Source organism: Rhinolophus hipposideros, assembly GCF_964194185.1.
Source record: "Rhinolophus hipposideros genome assembly, chromosome: 17".
In the NCBI taxonomy this organism is placed as follows: Eukaryota; Metazoa; Chordata; class Mammalia; order Chiroptera; family Rhinolophidae; genus Rhinolophus; species Rhinolophus hipposideros.
In genome coordinates, this window is record NC_138063.1 from 29,809,519 (window position 1) to 29,830,231 (window position 20,713).

The window sequence follows — 20,713 nt, forward strand, 5'->3', positions numbered from 1 at the left end:
TGTTTTCTTTGCTATATAGTATTCCACGGCATGCATTTATGACTTTTTATCCATTTGTTATTGATGGACATTTGGAGTGTTTCTGGTTTGGGGCTATTAAGAAGAATGCTGTTGTGGCAGAGGACGCTAGTTACCTACTAAAACGCACGCTTTCCTTCTTTCTGGGTACACAGCTAGATTTTATTTCCCAATCGCCCTTGTAATTATGTATAGTCAGGAGGAAAACCAGTGGATATTATACGTGCCACTTCAGGCCCATCCTATGACAACCTTCCACAGGTATGTGCTCTTCCAGACCCTTCTTCCTCCTTGCTGACCTGCCATGGCGGGGTCAACCAACACTTTCCTGTAAAGCGTCAGACAGTAAACACACCAGGCTTTGTTGGCCATCCAGCATCTGTTGCAACTATTCAACCTTGCCTTTGTAGCATGAAAGCAGCCGCAGACAATATGTAAAAAGTGCAAACGGCTATGCTATTGTAATGCTCAAGGTGATCTTGGAATGCACAAAAAGATGGCAGAGCCATCAGTCCTTGGAGCAGAGCTGCTGTCATCCTGAACTCCTATGCTGGACCATTACAGGAGAAAGGAAGAAACTTCTTGTTCTTTAAATCATTCATTTTTTTTTCAGTCCACTTGTCACCATCGTTTCGCCTACCCTAACTGAATACACAGCTATGAGCATACTTGTAAGTTGATCATTGTATGAGATTCTCTCTAGTATATGTACCTAGGAAGGAATTGCTGGCATACAGGGTATTTGATCTTTATCTTGAATAAATAATGCCAAATTGTTTTTAAAACTTGTTCATGAATTTACTCTGACCATTTCAATAGGTGCAGAAAAAAGATTTGATGAAATTCTATGCCCACTACAATAAGAACTCTCACAAAATGAGGTGGGAACTTTTATAACCTGATAAATAACTTTTACAAAAAACCTACAGCTAAAATCATATTTAATAGTGAAAGACTATCTGCTTTCTCTATGAGATCAGGAACCAGGCATAAAAGTCCACTTTTACCATTTTATTCTTCATTGTAATAAAAATCTTAGGCAGTATAAGGAGATAAGGGAAGAAAAAAGCCATAAAGCTTAGAAAGGAAGTAGCTGTTTGGACCGAATTATGTCTTCCCCCTGCCATATTCATATGTTGAAGATCTAACTTCCAGTACCTTAGAATGTGACTGTACTTGGAGAGAGCTTTTACAGAGGTGATTAAGATGACATGAAGCCGTATGGGTGGGCCCTCATCCCCTGACTGGTGTCCTTATAAGAAGAGGGAGATACACCAGGGATCATGCTCACAGAAAAGGCCTTGTGAGGACACACCGAGAAGACAGCCATCCTCAAGCCAAGGAGAGAGGCCTCAGGGAGAACTGCTGGAAAGCAACCGAGGGAACTTTCATGAATAATGGAAATGTACTCTGTCTTAACAGGATGGTGGTTACATGGATATATAGTATTATTGTCAAAGTTTGTCAAACTGTACACCTAAGACCTATGACATTTTATTGTAAATAAATTTAATCTCAATTAGAATGAAAAGAAATGGAAACCCCCCCCAGTTTTCTTGACTTTCAAGTCAGTGCTATATTTAAAATCCTACTCTACTGACATCTCTTTGACGTTACCAATCAATCACCATAAGGGCTTTGAAGGGACAAGCATATGCATTTCTTAAATCACTAAATCACTGCAAGCACTGAGGTCAAAAGGTTTAACTGACTAGATCCTTTTTGTAGGAAAATTGGGCAAGGACACAGAAAAATCAATATGTATAATGTTATATTAATTCTTTCAACAAATATATAATGAGCATCTACCACATATTAAGCAATGTTCTGGGAGATGGGGCTATAATAGTGAACACGTGGGGTGCGTATATCCTAGTGGGAGAAATAGAAAATATAAATTATAAATAAATAAGTTATTATACAGTATTTTGAGATACTTCTTTCTATTGTAGAGGATGGAAAATGTAGAAGCTCTCATTTAAGTGACAATATTCCATATAGCATAGCAACTTCAACTCTCAACGCTAGTCTCTTGCATTTGAATTAATTTTTTGAGTGGAGTGGGCAGGACAATTTAATTTACATGTCTTGGTTTATTCATAGCCCTGTACTATGCTTGTCATCTATGTTCTGTTGATAAAGGCATCAACTTTTAACGGATCTTTTAGCTCAAATTTCTGGGAATCAGAAGTGTTATCTTGTGGTACCCTTTCCAATGATTAAACATATAATCATACTGATAATGCTAATAATAAAAAAGACACAAACAGATGCTCCTTAGAGGCAAGGTGGAAATGGTTTCTGTGCCTGGGACACTCTGACTTGTTTATTTCTTTGATCGTGTCACCTACACAAATCTGGCATGGACTTCAAAGAGCACTGACATCATGGCACGCCCAGGTTCACTTAGAGGAACAACTAGGAGCTTCAGAGATTATTCCTCACTTCAGTTGAGTCTACAGTAATCCTCTTCAAGCAAAAGAAAAATGTGTTTGGGGGCCTCTCAGGGAGCCTCAATCAGTGACAACTGGTGAATATTATATAAACTAAAAAAACCCAAAGACAAAATAAAGGGCAGGGTCAATACCAGCAGGTAAACCCAAATTACTGTAGCTTCAGCCTCTCTCAAACCCAGTTTTAAGGGGATTCAGAGATCGATGAAAGAGGAGCAAACAGGAGGCAGAGGAGGTAGTTCTAAGTGTGATAGGCTTTGGGATGGCTTTAGAGCCCTATGTAGGAATGGGCAGTGACAAGCCCTGAGGTCTACCCTTTCAATTCTGGAGCGCCTGTGCTCAGTGGCCTCACAGCATCTGCTAGCCCATTAGCCTAGTAGGAAAATGCCGTCAGCTCGGAGGGCTCCTATGAAAGGGAATCAGTTATTGCTCAGGAAGGGAAGGTTCCAGGCAAGCTGGGAGAGAATAAAAACACCACTGAGTAGGGAGGGAAGAAGAGAAATGAAGACTGGGTGTTTCCAGATTTGAGCCTTTGGCTTAAAAGTTCTTGACTCAAGTTTAGATTTTTCTAATGTCTACTTGTTCCACATAGCTCAATAAAAGCAACTAAATTAGAGCATTCCAAGCATTGATGATTGAAAAACAATTTATGTTTGACATGTAATTCTGACAGTACTGTACATATTTTTGCGATCACCAGGTTGTTTCCTGAGACAACAGTCTGGTCTTTCTTACATGTTTAATATCTATAAAGTTGACAGAATGGTGACGGGAATAGGAGAGGTAAAGGAGTAAGAGACTGATAATGAAGATTCATGGTCCTACAGTAAATATCCTATGTAGTACTTGATAATTAAAGGACAACAAAAGAAACAAAGGATCTAAAACAGAAGAAAAATATATTAGAAAATTCAGACATGCTAAAGAGGGGAAAGCAAGTAAGGAGACACTAAACCAGGCAGTGTAACTGAAGCACTTAGTGCTAGGTCATTGGCCGTAGGATAATCAGGGCTCCAAACTCTGCAGCACAACTTGGAAAGTCTATCTCCCATTTAGTTGGGCGCCACAGCAAATGCCCTGCACTGGAATCTGTGTATCCCAGCTGTGCAATGAGCAGAATGACTCAAAGGGGCAACTTCAGCTCACTCAGTCAGCAGGTACAGCATAATTTTCTTAATGGCTTCATATTAGAATAAAAGAAGAGGAAAATACAAGACAGCCTTTCTTACGAATAGGAAAAAAAAAGTTAATTCCTGTGAATATAATACCTTAAAACGAAACTCTTGAAAAGATGAAAGGGTTTCAATTTTTCACTACAATACTACAACCCCCCGTCCCAAAAAAAGGGAGGAAAAGGAAAACCTAACAAAAATAAATAAATAAATAAATAAAACCAGGAGTGAAAACTGTTCCTGAAAACTTTGCAGAATTGTAACAGCTTTCTCTTGGTTAAATTGATTGGTATAGCAACATTATAAAATGACTATTAGGATTCATTGTGCGCAACAGAAAGTGCTGAAATGTCAGCAGACTATACAGCAAAAAGTAATGGGTTCTGAACCCCTGTTAGTCAAAAATGATTTTGTTTCAAATTAGAAATTGATTTTTTTTTGGACACCAGCCCTTTCCAGGCTTCCGGCTTCTGTAGCCAGGCGCAGGAGAGATTAACCTCCACCACAGCAAGGGCTGGCCTGATGATACCTTTCTCAAACTGCCTTTTCAATTGCAGTTTTCTAATGTGGCTGTAGGCTTAACAAATAACACAAGTTATTTGTCTCTTTGCTATTACACTATATTTTTCTCATTTTGCTATTTTATTTTAGTGCTGACACACAACGCAAATTTGTTGACAATTTAACAGAAGACCATGTTAAGCCTTGCAGTGTAACCACTACACCGATTTTGACTAGTTCTCCACTCTCCAAAGTGCAATGACTAAAAATAGAGGAAGCCAAAGTAAGGGCTTCCATTTCTGAAGGACTACCTATGGAGAAAGAAAAGATCCTACCTCAAACTAAATCTCCTCAATTTCATAGTTGTCTCTAGTGGCAAAATCTAAAAAGACAAAAGGTGTTCTAAGTTGTCCTAAAGCAATGAAAGTCTCCTGAATGTTTGCCTTATGTCAAACGAAATAAATTTTTGCTTTTGCTTCAAATTGTGTATAGTCTCTCTTCTGAAGTTTGGACTAATTATTATCTCTCAATTGTCTGACAGAGGATTAAACAGTTTGTAGATTAATCATAACTAAAACAAAAAAAGCATGACAATGCTGGCACATGAGAAGGAAAGGCAGGGCACTGCCCGCTTCTCAAAAACATAAATGTGAGAGTGGCTAGAGAGAGTGTGAAAATTTGGTTGCTTAACACCAGCGATGGCCAGTGAAAAAAGGTAAATAAGAAAGAAATCTGGGTATCTACCCCAAAAATCTTAAAACATTTATCCGTGAAGATATATGTACCCCTGTGTTCATTGCAGCTTTATTCACGGTGGCCAAGCCATGGAAACAACCCAAGTGTCCTTCGATAGATGACTGGATAAAGATGTGGTATATACACATGGAATATTACTCGGCCATTAGAAAAGATGAAATACTGCCATTTACAACAACATGATGGATCTTGAGATTATTAAGCTAAGCCAGAAATAAGTCAGACAGAAAAAGTCAAGAACCCTATGACTTCACTCATATGTAGTATATAAAACTGAAAACAACAAATGAACAAGACAAACAAAGAAATAAAAACTCATAGATATAGACAACAGTTTAGTGGTTACCAGAGGGTCAGCGTGAGTGGTAGAAGAGGGAAAAGGGGGTCAAACATATGGTGATGGGAAGAGAACTGACTCTGGGTGGTGAACAAACAGTGTGATATACAGATGGCATATTATAGAAATGTACACTTGAAATCTATATAATTTTACTAACCAATGTCACCCCAATAAATTTAATAAAAATAAAACTAACTAAATAAAAATAAATAAACTGATTCCAGAATATAAACAAAAAAGAAGGAAATCAGGGTTAATGGTTGTGAGCAGGAAAGAAAGATATCTGGGAAAGAAGTGTGAGCAGAGGGGGCTCTGAGACCTCTTTTTGGCCCTTTGTTCCCTATGTATCTCTTCTGTACAATGAAGCTCAGATTTGTTTCATTCTGCTTCAAAATCCTTCCCTTAATAATTCCAAGAGAGATTAAGCCAAAGCCACCCTAGAAACAACCAGGAAACATAATTAAATTTAACTGCTTCACTCAACATTTCACACAGTTATTTATAATTGATTTAAAAAAATATCTACCACATATAAATTAGGAAGAATTACTGGCACTTAAGAGTGCTAGGCAATATACGCTTAAGACTAATGAGGTTTTGTTTTAGCCACAATGTAGAATTACCCATGACCTCTCCTCCACCCTCCCCATATTTCCAGTTAATTGAAGATTAACTGTAGTTGTTAGAGTTTACTTTCCCAGCAGAGATTTATGTTCAATTTCTTGTCCTCTTTACTCACTTTGAACACTATTTTGTGTCTATGACCATACTTACTAGGGAATAATTTTTCCAGTTTGCTGTTTCCAAGAGAGGAACAAACTGGATAGTTTCTCATGTGCGTGTTCTGAGAGAAACGCTGATGTAATTCGCTGAGCTAGCTCTGCTACCTCTGGCCTTGCAGGCACACGTTCACTTGTAAGGTACTTAACTCTTGCTCTGAACTGTAGAAAATCATCTGGAGTTCATGGCTAGCAACAACCAGCAACCACCTGCCCCCAACAGCTTCTCATTTTACTACTATAGATGCAAGCTTACCTCTTTGGGATTCATCTGTATCTTTCTTTTGACATGTCCACAGGGCATCATCTTCTCTATGTGACTGAAACCCAACTGTCTTCTTCTCCCTTTTATTCTCTCCACTGTTAGAGGACTCTTGGTACTTTTTGATGGGTGACGATGTTCCGAGGAGCCAGCCATCACATTTTGACTTTAACAAACTGAAAAGGACAAATACGAATGAGCTGCAGACTGCATAGACAGTGTACAGATCACACAAAGGCATAGAATTCAGCATGAGTTGAAATGCAATTCATGGCAGTAAAAATTTTCTTTTTGTTCTTATTTTTTATTGAGGTACCATTTAAATAATTTTTACTGAAGGTCTATTTTGGGTCCTGCCACAATAATTTTGGAGAAGAAATGGTCTTTGTCCTCAAAAAGCCTGCATTTGGAGTTGGCAAAATGAGACGCAGACCCATGAAACTGCTAATAAAGCCACAGGGTATGACTAAGAACCAGAATATCTGTAGAAGTAAAAAGTATATGAAAACAAGATCTGCATAACTAAAATGTTTCCAAGTACCAAAAATGAACATTAGGGATTAAAATATCACCCATTTTAAAATGCACTTGTGTTTCTCATTTTCAACCATTACAGTATTTATTATGTATGGAGAATATAAAGAGTAGTACAATACATGTGTCTTCTACTTGGTCTGTGTTCTCACATAATTTTGTTATAAAGTCAACAAAGTAAATATGGAATAAAAGGAATTTTAATGAGAATAAACATATGTACATATGTTTTTCTCTCTAACAAACTGTGTTCCTACCTTAGCGCATTTCCTCTTATAACATTTTATTTTTTAGCGAGTAATGTTCTGATGTATATTGCTTACTATTTCCCCAGCCTCTTCCTTCTAACTTAAGTTCACCATAGACTCATGACACTTTGGTTTTGTCTTCTCCATGCCCATAAACAATGTGAAAATTAAAGTGAAGAAAATTAAAGTGAAGAAAATTTACTCAAAAAGCAAGATTCTATAAATTAAGATGTTTAAATTCCCCAGAAGCAGAGGTAATCTCCAGACAAGAAAGGGTTGACCGAGTACTACTGGCTCCATTATGAATCCCAGGTGGCCCTGGACCAGAATTCAAATCATGTAAATGCATCAAAGTCACTGGGTTTCTATTTGTATTGATCAGAAGTTTTAGTAATGTCAGCTCATATTGTAATTTATTAATAAAACCAAGAGATTAAATGGCTTTATGTTCAAAGTGATATAAAGAAACAAAAACTATTAGGTTGGTGCAAAAGTCATTGTGGTTTAAAAGGTTCAAAGTAATTGGAAAAACCGCAATGATTTTTGCATCAACCTAATATTAGCAGTATTTTATATGGGCATAATGCAATGTATTAAATTCATACTCTTAATTTTTTTTTTTTTTTACCAGAACCCAGGGATCAATTTCCCATGTGGACCCACTGGTGCACGTGTATCTTTGCTCATATAACTTCTATTCATGGGATAGGAAAATAGAAGAATAAAACTACTACATTGTGAATGTAAGACAAATGTACCTCAACCCAGAAGCCTCAAACCCAGAGAAGTCCAACAACTACATCTCTGCTTGTTCTTACAGAAAAGTTAATGTGACCGAGACTACTTGCTTCTCCCAAATTCATTCATTGTCAGCTCAGCTGAGCTCCCAATACTAGCCAATGTTGATCACTCCCAATACCGATTGATTCCTGATTCTTTGCTCCATTTTACACAGCTTTTCTGTACGCTTATTCCAAACACTAGTTTAGTAATCCTCTATCTCAAGAGGGACGTGGTTTCTAATTTCCCTAAAATAAAGATGACTATATAAAAATTCCTTCTTTCATTTGTATTTATTTCCATCTTTACCTATCTACTATTCCTCTCAATATCTCAGAAGAAAATCATACCTTTCATTCATACCCTGACACCATTTTGACCCATGCCCTCTGTGACTACAGCCTGTCAATCATCTGTTTTTCTTATAACTTACAAACTAAACTCCTCCTCTTCTTAACTGGATTCTTTCCTAGAATTACAAACCAGATCAGACTTTCCATTAAAAATTAAAACCTGAACCTAAAACCAAAATCTCTTTTCTTAAGTGGGAAAGTATAATAATACTCAGTGTCAGCAAGAATGTGGAACAAGAGCATTTTAACACACTACTGGAGGAAATGAAAATTGGTATGGCCCTTTTGTGGGTGATTTGTCAATACAAAATAGAAACGCACTTACCCTCCTAACAATTCTACTTTGAAGAAGTTATCCCATAGAATTACATAAACAATAGCATGAGAATATTTGTGTAAGCATGATCATTTCAGAACTATTTTTAATAGTGAAAAACTGAAGGTGAAAATCATTCAATAGGAGAATAAATAAACTATGATATATCCATCGTAAAGAGTACTATTTAGTCATGAAAAAGAATTAGGGACATAATTATCTATACTATTATGGAGAAACTTCATGACATACTAGTAAGAAAAATAAAGCAATTTGTAATAATAAAATGTATAATGTGCATCATTTTTTAAAGAATAAAAATATAGTTTTTTTTAAAGTTCTGAATAGTTAAAAACCAAACGAAAGAAGTAGAAATAGGGTGACTGAGGGAAAGACTTTTATAATTTACTTCATATATTTATGAATGTTTACATAGGCATGTACTTTTAGAATTAAAAACCAAACACTTTCACCATCTCCTTTACATGACCGTCTGCTCTCTCCTTCCCTTCTCTGCCAAACGTCTAGAAAGGACTAAGTAATTTTAACAGACACACCTGCTAAAACTATTTATTAAAGAACAAATCTACTGGTCTTTTCTCTTTCAACAGTCCTGCTTCTCACTAGATCACTTCCCAGCAATCGACTACTTTCTTAAAACTTTTCCCTTGGACTTCATAATACATTATCTTAATATCAATAATATCTATATTATTCCTAGTCGTACAAGGCTTCTACTCCGATTCCTTCACTGGGAACTCTTCTGCTTCCTACCCTCTAAATGCAAGGCGTTCCTGAAGATTCCGTTCTTGTCCTCCTTCTCTTCCGAACTCTTAGCACTTTCTCAGGGATCCCTGTCACACCATTGTATCTTCGATTGCGATTTCTAAATAGACTTGTCCAGCCCACAGTGCTGTCCAAAACTGCTGACCTGATCAAGTATCTGCTGAAAAGCTGCAAAGGGATGTCTTGTTATACCTTCCAAACCAACTCACGTTAAAGTAATGCATAATCTTTATCTTGAAACTAGTTCTCCCATCTGTTTCCATTCTCATTTAAGGATATCACTGTTCTCCCTGTCGCTCATATGAAAAGCTTCAGTTGTCTCAACTTCTGGTTTCCTTAGGAATTGCCAAACCAATCATTCATTTTCATGTTCATCAGCTATGTATTGAGGACATACTCCACGGCAGGATAATATGCTATGGGGCTGGGGAGGGCCAACATGGAAACAAATGCGAGGACTTGGTATGTGCTGGGTGCTGGGTGCTGGGTATACGAACAATAGGTATACAAAGAGCTGGTTCCTGTTCTCAAAATGATCTTAATGGTGGAGACACAGATGGAAAGTATAATACTACTCAGTGCCATTGAAAATGTGGTATGATAAATGCTATTATTCAGGGATACATAAGTTGTTATGGGAACACAAAGGTAGGGCACCTAACTCTATCTGCATAACTGAAGGGAAATTCCTGAAACATTTAAACTAAATCTTGGCAGTTCAGCAGGGGATAAAGAAGGACGGACGGCAGAAGAAAACAGTACTAGCAAATACACCTACTGGTAAAACTCCATCATATATCTTGGACAAATTAAATAGTTTGGTATTATTATAGCATTATATAGGCAGAAGTGGAAGTGAAGCTGGACAGATAAGGAAAGGTCAGGTCATAAAAGGTTTGGTTTCTCATGTCAAGGGACTTGAACTCTACCTTGTAGGCAAGGCAGTCATTGAAGGGCTGTAAGGGGAAAAATGACATGATTCAACTTGAATTTATGAAAAATTACTCTGGCATCATTTTGAGAACAGACTGCAAGAAGCTGGATGCGTCAGAAGCCTGCTGAAACAGCTCTGATGAGATGATGGGGGTCTGAAACAGAGAAGCAATAGTAGGAATGGATAGGAAATAGCTTTTAAAAACATATTTAGGATTTAAAATTGGCAAAACCTGATGAGGGTTTGAATGTGAAAAGTGTGTGTGTGGGAGGGTGACTGACAGAATTTTGGGTGGATAATACAAAGAAGCTTGGCGGAGGGTGGGAGAAATTAAATGCAACTTGAGGTGCCTATGAGATATTTGGGAAGGTATTTCAAGAAGGCAGTTGGATCAATAACTGTCACTTTTTGCTAGTTGACTGACTGACTTTTGGGTGGTGGGGTTGAGAGACCGTTGAGGAAGTATATGCCTCACTTCCAATTTTCTTGGTGAAGAAAAAGGTTAAATTATCCTTATGAGTGAGAGAAATGGGTATTGAGAGAGGTGAAGGTGTGGAGTATGTATTGAGGGAATTCAAGATAAAAATGACCAAAACAAGGAACAGACTGTCCTGCAATGTTGAAGGTCTAACAATCAGAAATCATAAATTTGTGTTAGAGTTAAGATGTGAAAGCAGAGAAGGCAGGCTGAGAGCTTGCTCCACGGTTAGGATTTTACTAGGAGGATGCAGCAGACTGGAAATCAATTCAATGTCCAAGCTCCAACACCCTCCACCAGTACAGTGCCCACCCAGCACAAGGTCTGATATCCTTGCCATGCTGCCCTTCTCTGTGGATCAGGCTCTAGTACCCCATGATCAAATTAATTTTAGGGTATGATGTGAGACAGGGGTCAAGGCTAGTATTTTTTCATATCTGTATTCAGTATATCCAGCATTGTTTGTTTAAATGACTTTCTTTTTTTCACAGAATTGCTTGGCACCTGAACATATGAGTGTGTGGGTCTATTTCTGGACCCTCTTTTCTTCCACTGAATCTATTTATCTGTCTTAAGGTTAATACCAACTCGTATCGATTACATAACTTTAATTTACATACCTAAAATTAAGTTGCATAAGTCTTTTAATTTATTCTTCTTCTAAATTGAAAAGATTGACTTTGCTATTCTAGGCCCTTTACATTTCCATATCAATTTCAGAGTGTTTGGCAATTTTTATTACAATATGCTGATATTTTGAATGAAACAGCATTGAATCTGAGCTAAAAAAATTTAGTATCTTTACAATCTTGAGTGTTCCAATCCAAAAACACAGTATATCGCTTTTTCCATTTATTTAAGTTTCTTAAATTTATCTCAGCAGTATTTTGTAATTATTAATGTAGAGATTTTGTACACTTTTTGTTAAATTATTCGTAGGTGTTTGATGGCTTTAATTGTTGCTGTAAATGCAACTTTTATATTCTAATTTCTGTTTTATCTCTATTGCTATAGGATAGCTAATTGCTATATATACATAACTGAAATTAATTTTTATACGTTGAACTTGATCTTGAATTCTGTGTGTTAAATTCACTTAATAATTTTAGTAGTTGTTTCTATAGGTTTTTTAGGATATTTCTAAGTAGAGTCATGTTGCTTGAGAATAAAGACAGTTTTAGTTATTTCTTTCCAATATTTTTCATGTCTAATCACACTAGCTAGGACTTCCAATACAATGTTGAATAGAAATGGTTACATCCTTACTTTGTTCCTAAAAGGATTAATCATTAGAGATGTACGTGTGTTCATACCCTTTAGGAGATTTCTAGTTTGATGAGAGGTCATATTTTTTCCTATAATAAATGAGCATTAGAAGAGTTATGTTAAATGCTTTTTCTGCATCTATTTGAGAGGATGTTTTTCTCCTTTATTATGTTAATAATGGCAAATTGATTCTCAAATGTTAACCAACTTTGTAGTCCTGGGATAAATTCTACTCACTCAAGCTGGGTTGCTCTTTTTATATATTTCTGGACTTAATTTGCTAATATTTTGTTAAGGAACTTTTGTACTTATGTTCATGAGGAAGACTGATCTATAAGTTTCTTTTCTTCTAATACTTTTACTTTGTTTAGGTCTCACAAAAAGAGTTGGGAAAAGTTCTTTCTTCTAATCGATTGGCTCTCAAGTGGGGTGGAAGGAGAGGATTTTGCCACATAGAACATTTAGCAACATCTGGGGAGTTTTTTCATTGTCACAATTGCAGGGGTGTGTTCAATTGTGTTCTAGCCTCTATGGATAGAAGATTTACATAATGCACATTGAACAATGCATAGAATAGCATCCCTACAAAAAAATAATTATCTTGTCCAAATTGTCAACATTGCCAAGGCTAAGAAACCCTGCTCTAGTCTCCGAAAGAATCTGTGTAAGATTGATATTATTTCTTCTTCAGATGTTGGGTAGAATTCATAAGTGAAGGCTTACAGGTCTGTAATTTTATTTTGGGGAAGTTTCTTAATTAGAAATTAGATTTCTTTAACAGATATAGCACTAGTCATATTTTCTACTTTTTTGGTATATTGTCAATTTCAAGGAGTTTATATCATTTAGTTTGTCAAATGTGCTTGCAAAAAACTATTCATAATGGTCGTTAATTACTTTAAAAAATACTGTTAGAGTTTAGGGTGATGTCTTCTTTTTCATTCCTAATACTGATAATTTGTTTTTCTCTCTACAGTAGGTTGATCATCTTGAAAAAGCTTGTTAATTTTACTCACATTTTCAAAGAATCAACTTTTAGCTTTGTAGATTTTCTCTATTGCTTGTATTTCTTTTTCACTGCAAGACTTACCCAAAAGTGGGTGCTACAAGGTTGAAAGCAGAATAGAAACATAGAAATACTACAAATTACAGACTGGAGAGATGCAGAGTTCTGGTATAGAATAGAGAGGTGTTGTTAATGTCCCAGACTTCAGCTGAGCCACCAGAAAGTCCATATCCTAGAGAAAGGTTTACTGTAGACCACCAATAAAGCCTAAAATCAAGCTATGATAAAATATACAGGGAGCAAAGTTTGGAGATTGTATCTCACCAATTTTTAGAGGCTTGGGACATACCTTGGGCTTTCCAGAGATCTGCCCTCACAAAGCATATAACCAAACTAGCAGGTAATTAAATTACTGAGAAGTGTAAAAATCAACACTTTTCAGAGAATGATAATAAAATCCACTTCTCTAAATGTGTCATCCATGATATCAAGGATACAATACAAATTGCCAGACACAAGAAAGAAGGAAATGTGAGCCATAGTTAAGAAAAAAAAATTCAATCAATTAAAATCAACCAAAGATGGCCCAGATGTTGGACTTAGCAGGTAAAGACTATTTAAATTAGTTACTATAAATATGTTGACGGACATAAAGGAAAACATGGTCTTAGTGAGTGAACAGTCAGTCTCAGCAGAGATAGAAACTCAAAAAAAGAACCAGATGGCGAGGACTTCCAACACTATGTTGAAAAGCAGAGGTGATAGGGGACAACCTTGTCGTGTTCCTGAACGTAGAGCAAAGGGCTTCAGCTTTTCACCATTAATTATGAGATTAGCTGAGGGCTTGTCGTATATGGCCTTTATTATGTTGAGGTATTTTCCTTCTATACCAATTTTAGTAAGTGTTTTAATCATAAATGGATGTTGTATCTTATCAAATGCTTTTTCTGCATCAATTGATAGCCAGAGCTATCAGGCAAGAGAAAGAAATAAAAGGCATCCAAATTGGGAATGAAGAAGTTAAATTGTCACTCTTTGCAGATGACATGATGCTATATATAGAAAACCCTAAAGACTCCACCAAAAAGCTATTAGAAACAATCAATGAATACAGTAAAGTTGCTGGCTACAAAATCAACGTACAAAAGTCCATTGCTTTCCTATATACCAACAATGAAATCTCAGAAAAAGAGATAGAAAAAAACAATTCCTTTTGCAATTGCAGCAAAAAGAATAAAATACCTAGGAATAAACTTAACCAAGGATGTGAAGGATTTATATGCTGAAAACTATAAGACGTTTTTGAAAGAAATTGAAGAAGACACAAAGAAATGGAAAGACATTCCGTGCTCATGGATTGGAAGAATCAACATAGTTAAAATGGCCATATTACCCAAAGCCATATACAGATTTAATGCAATCCCCATTAAAATCCCAATGGCATTTTTTAAAGAAATAGAACAAAAAATCATCAGATTTGTTTGGAACCACAAAAGACCCCGAATAGCCAAAGCAATATTAAAAAAAAAGAACAATACTGGAGGTATCACACTCCCTGATTTTTCCTTGTACTACAGGGCTACAATAATCAAAACAGCTTGGTATTGGCGGAAAAACAGACACATAGACCAATGGAATAGAATTGAGAACCCAGAAATAAAACCACATAAATATGGACAGATAATTTTTGACAAAGAAGCTAAAAACATACAATGGAGGAAAGACAGCCTCTTCAATAAATGGTGCTGGCAGAATTGGATAGCTACGTGCAAAAGAATGAAACTGGACTGCTATCTGTCACCATGTACCAAAATTAATTCAAAATGGATCAAAGACTTAAGCATAAGACCTGACACAATAAACTGCATTGAAGAAAACATAGGTACTAAACTTATGGACCTTGGGTTCAAAGAGCATTTTATGAATTTGACTCCAAAGGCAATGGAAGTAAAAACTAAAATAAACAAATGGGATTATATGAAACTGAAAAGCTTCTGCACAGCAAAAGAAACTATTGACAAAATAATGAGGCAACCAACTGAATGGGAGAAGATTTTCGCAAACAGTTCCTCTGATAAGGAGCTAATATCCAAAATATACAAGGAACTCATGAAACTCAACAACAAAAAAACAAACAACCCAATTGAAAAATGGACAGAGGACCTGAAGAGACATTTCTCCAAAGAGGAGTTACAAATGCCAAATAGACATATGAAAAAATGCTCAACATCGCTAATCATCAGAGAAATGCAAATGAAAACCACAATGAGATATCACCTCACCCCAGTCAGAATGGCTTTCATCAACAAAACAAATAGTAACAAGTGTTGGAGAGGCTGTGGAGAAAAAGGAACTCTCATACACTGTTGGTGGGAATGCAGTCTGGTGCAGCCGCTATGGAAGGCAGTGTGGAGGTTCCTCAAGAAATTACGAATAGAATTACCATATGACCCAGCAATTGCTCTCCTGGGTATCTACCCCAAAAATATAAAAGCATTTCTCTATAGAGACACGTGTACGCCAATGTTCATTGCAGCTTTGTTTACGGTGGCCAAGACATGGAAACAACCAAAATGTCCTTCGATAGATGAATGGATAAAGAAGTTGTGGTACATATACACAATGGAATACTATTCGGCGTTAAGGAAAGATGATATAGGAGCATTTGTGACAACATGGATGGATCTCGAGAGAATAATGCTGAGTGAAATAAGTCAGACAGAAAAAGCAGAGAACCCTATGATTTCACTGATATGTGGTATATAAACCAAAAAGAACAAGACAAACAAACGAGAAACAAAAACTCATAGACACAGACAATAATTTAGTGGTTACCAGAGGGTAAGGGGGTGGGGGGTGGGTGATGAGGGTAAAGGGGATCAAATATATGGTGATGGAAGGAGAACTGACTCTGGGTGGTGAACACACAATGGGATTTATAGACGATGTAATACAGAATTGTACACCTGAAATCTATGTAAATTTACTAACAATTTTCACCCCAATAAAATTAATTAAAAAAAAAACATACTGAAATAGATCCATCTCCATGATGTATTAAGAAAAAAAAAATGAAGAAAAAAAAAAAGAACCAGATGGAAATTCTAGAGCTGAAAAATCACAGTGATTGAAATAAAAATAGGAAAATGGATACGAAAGATCAAAGAGTAAGTAAATTTTCTGGCAGAATCAATAGAAATGACCCAATTTGAAGAACACAGAGAAAAACGTCGAAGAAAAATGATCAGAGTCCCAGGGATTTTAGAGACAATATTAAGCTGTCTAACAAACACAAATGAAGTGCAGAAGGAGATAAGATTGAAAATGGGGTAGAAAAATTGTTTGAAAAAAATACCTTTTAAAGAAATAATGGCAGAATATTTCCCAAATTTGAGAAAAACTGACCAACAGATCAAAATCAAACTATTAGAAACCAAACATAAAGAGAATCCTGAAAAAGAGATAAAAATGTCAATTACAAAGGGAAGAATAATGATATTTACAGTTAACTTCTCATCAGAATAATGAAGGCCAGGAGAAAGCGGAACAATATTTTTTAAGTGTTCAAAAAACAAAAACAAAAACTGTCATCCTAGAATTCTGTCTCATGATAATATCTTTCAAAACTAAAGGAAAAATAACATTTTCAGATAAATAAAGATAGTGAAAATTTGTTGGCAGCAGACCTGCACTACAAAAAATAATAAGATGCTTTTCAGGTTGAAGGAAAATGACACCAAATGGAAATCTCGATCTACAGAAAGAAATGAAGAGTATCAGAAATAGTACACATGTGAATAAATATAAAAGCCTGTATTATTCTCTTAATGTCATTAAAAGATACATGAATATTTAAAGCAAAAACGATAATACTGTACTATGAGATGGTAAATATACCTATACAGCCATTTTATTTCTTACATTCTAAATAAAATGGCACAATATTAGCATCACATAGACTTTAATAAATTAGGGAAGCATATGGTAATTCCTGTAGAAATCACTAGAGAAAATGCAAAACTGTATACCTAATAAAATAATAGAGGAAGTAAAACAGAAAAATTGAACAATTTTTTTAATTATTCTCCTCCCCACCCCACCACCAAAAGAAAGTCAAAGAAGGGGAAACAGACAAACAACGAATAGATGGGATTAATAGAAAGGACAACAAAAACAAACAAAAAAAGGAAAATGTTAGGCATTTTCCAACAGTATCAACAATTAAATCCAACAGTATCAACAATTAATTTGAAATGAATTAAACAGTGAAATCAAATGGGAGAGATTATCAGACTAGAGAAAAATGCAGAACCCAAACCATGTTTTGTTTACGAGTCACACTTTAAATATAAAAGAATAAATAGGTTGATAAAAAAGGATGGAAGGAGATATGGAATGCAAGCAGTACAGATGGAAGACTGGAGTAGTTGTATAATACCAAATAAAGTAAATGTTAAGATAAAAAGTACTACCAGACATAAAGAGAAATATTTCATCATGATTAAAATATTTTATTGTGATTAAAGGGGAAATCATCAGACACACATAACAAACATAAGTACGTATTCATCTAAAACAGAGTTTCAAAATACACATAGCAAAACTGACTAAAGACTAAATGAAAAAGTAGAGAAAATCACAATCATATCTAAAGATGTTAACATCCCTTTGTTACCAATTGATAAGAAAAAAAGACAAAAATTTAATAGGCTACAGAAGAACTGAACACTATTAATCAATCTGATTTAATTTACATGTACAGAACATTATACTCAACAACAGAGTACACAGTTTTAAAAGTACACATGAAATATGGTCCAAAATAGGTCATATGTTGAGCCTTAAAATAAATTTCAACACATTTCAAAAGAATGAAAGCTTATAGAGCATATAAGCTTCATCTGACCAAGATGAAATTACATTAACAATAAAAAACAAGATACTTAAAAAAAAAATCTCAAGTATTTGGAAGATATGCAATACACTTCTAAATAACCCATAGGTCAAAAAAGAAACCAAATGAGAAATTAGTAAATATTTTGAAATGAAAGATAATGAAAATACAACATATCAAAATTTGAGGGACACAGAAACAGTGCTTACAGGGAAAATAACAAATGCCTACATTAGAAAAGAAGAACAGTTTAAAACCAATGATATAATATTCCATTTTATGAAGCTACAATAAGAAAAGCAAACTACATATAAAGTAAGAAGGAAGGAAACACAAAGAGTATAAATCCATGAAATAGACAAACAATAGAAATATAGAATAAACACAAAAGTTGGCCCTTTGAATATATTAATAAAATTTATAAATCTCTACCAAGACAGACCAAGAAAAAGAGAAAACTCAATTTACGAATATCATAATCAGAGAGGGGATATCATTATAGATACTACAGAGAGTAAAAGAATATTCAGAGTATTTCATAAACAACTTTATGCCACTATCTTCAATAACTGAACTGAAATAAAATATACACATTTCTTAAAAAATATAACTTATTAAAACTGATTCAAGAAACAGAAAATATAAACATCCTCAGATCTATTGAAGAAATTGAATTCATAATCAAAACAGTGCCACAAAGAAAACTGATCAGATGGTTTCAATGATAAGTTTTATCATATTTAAGGAAGATATGTTAATAATCTTAATAAGCTTTCAGTAAATAGAGAAGGAACTCATTTTGTTACCATGTGATACCTAAGCCTGATTAAGGTATTATAATACAGAAATATTACAAACTAGTATCCCTCATGAACATAGATACAAGAATTCTCAATGAAATATTAGCAAATCAAATCCAGCAATATATAAAAGATACCACATCATGGCCAAATGAGTATTTTTCCAAAATGTAATGTTGGCTTATGTTAAAAAATAAATTTATGTAAATCTTCACATTAAAAGAATAAAGGAGCAAAACCATATGATAATATCAATAAATGCAGAAAAGATATTTGACAAAATTCTGACAAAAACTCTCAGCAAACTAGGAATAAAAGGTAACTTACTTCAATCTGATAAAGGGCACCTAACAAAAATCTATATTTAACATTATATTTATTGGTGAATTATTGACTGCCTTTTCCTTGAGTACAAGCAAAGATATCTTTTTAACCACTTCTGTTCAATGATGTATTGAAAGTTCCAGCCAATGCAATAAGTCAAGAATAAGAAACAAAAGACAAAAAAACTTAGAAAAGCATAAATTAAGCTATTATTCTACAAAAAACAAACACACAACACACACAAAAAACCTTACTGGAATATGTGCATTTAGCAAGAGTACAGTATACAAGGTAAATATTAAAAAAGAAGTACTCTTTCTATATACCGCCAATCAATTAAATGAAAGCTGGAAGACTGTTACACAAGAAACTACAGACTGTTACACAAAAAACTACATGGCTTTACTGAGTTAAGTTTAAAAAGACCTAAATAAATGTAGAGATATACCATGTTCAGGAACTGTAAAACAATATTTTTAGGATAATTCTTCCAAAATTGATCTCATCATAATTCCACTTCCTTAGTAGAAATTGATAAACTAAATCTAAAATGTAAAGAACCTATAACAGAATAGTTAAAAGAATTTTTAATAAGAAAAACAAAGCTGGAAGACTTATAAGATCTGATTTCAATATTTATTACAAAGCTAAAGTAATCCAGCCTGCATGACACTGACATAACAATGGATATATAGATCAATGGGACAGAAATCCATAAATGTGTGTGTGTGTGTGTGTGTGTGTGTGTGTCTAATTGACTTTTGAAAAGGCATCAGGCAATTCAATGAAGAAAAAGTAGTGTTTTAACAAGTGGTGCCAGAATAACTGGATATCCATATAGAAAAAGAATGAACCTTGAGCTCTACCTCACACTACATAGAAAAATGTATTTGAAATAAATCACAGATTTAATTGTAAAAGTGAAAACTATACGACTACTGTAAGAAAACATAGGAGATACCTTTTTAACCTTTATCAATAAAAAACCCTGTTCTTCAAAAACACCATTAAGGAAATAAAAAGGCATGTCATACACTGAGAGAAAACATTCACAATACACGTATCTCATGAAGGTTTTATATCCAAAATATAAACTCTGATGTTTATAGCAGCTCACTTTTTTTTCTCCTGCCCAAATCTGGAAACAATCTGTGTCCATCAACAAACGGATAAAAAAAATTGTCGTATACTTATACAATGAACTACTACTCAAGAATAAAGAAGTAATGGACTAAAAAACATGGAGCAACATGCATAAATCTCTAAAACATATGGTGAGTAAAAGATGTCATACACACGCATACACTATGATTTCATTTATATGAAGATTTAGAACATGCAAAGCTATCTTACATGAGAGAAATCAAATTCATGGTTGCCTGGGCCAGAGGTTTGTGGGGGTTGGAGGCTTACTGCAAAGTGGCACAAAGTACATTCTGGGGTGATGGATTCTTTCTATATTAATTGGGGTATTAGTTACATGGGTATATTGTCAAACTTGACGCATGTATTTTATTAAATGTAAATTTCAACAAAGTTGACTGAAAAATAAACTTGAAAAAAAACAGCACAAAAATTTTATCAAAGAAATTTCTCTATATACTGCTGTATCAAAATTAATAACTGTATGTTATTTCCAAAACTACATAGAACCAGATACTAGACTGAACAAACATTCACTGACAGCATACTTTGTAACCATTCATCCACTGT

At 34.8% G+C, this 20,713-nt stretch overlaps 1 protein-coding gene across 6 annotated transcripts in view; it reads right to left on the minus strand.

The window, feature by feature from the left end:
- Positions 1 to 20,713, minus strand: part of KIAA1328 — a gene marked incomplete at its 5' end in the record, with an annotated part of 265,288 nt that overhangs the window by 32,774 nt on the left and 211,801 nt on the right. For all 6 annotated transcript variants that reach the window (XM_081078167.1, XM_081078170.1, XM_081078169.1 and 3 more), the window contains one exon: positions 6,276 to 6,457. In XM_081078167.1, coding sequence (XP_080934293.1) covers positions 6,276 to 6,457 — 182 coding nt within the window. The remainder of the gene's footprint in view (positions 1 to 6,275; positions 6,458 to 20,713) is intronic.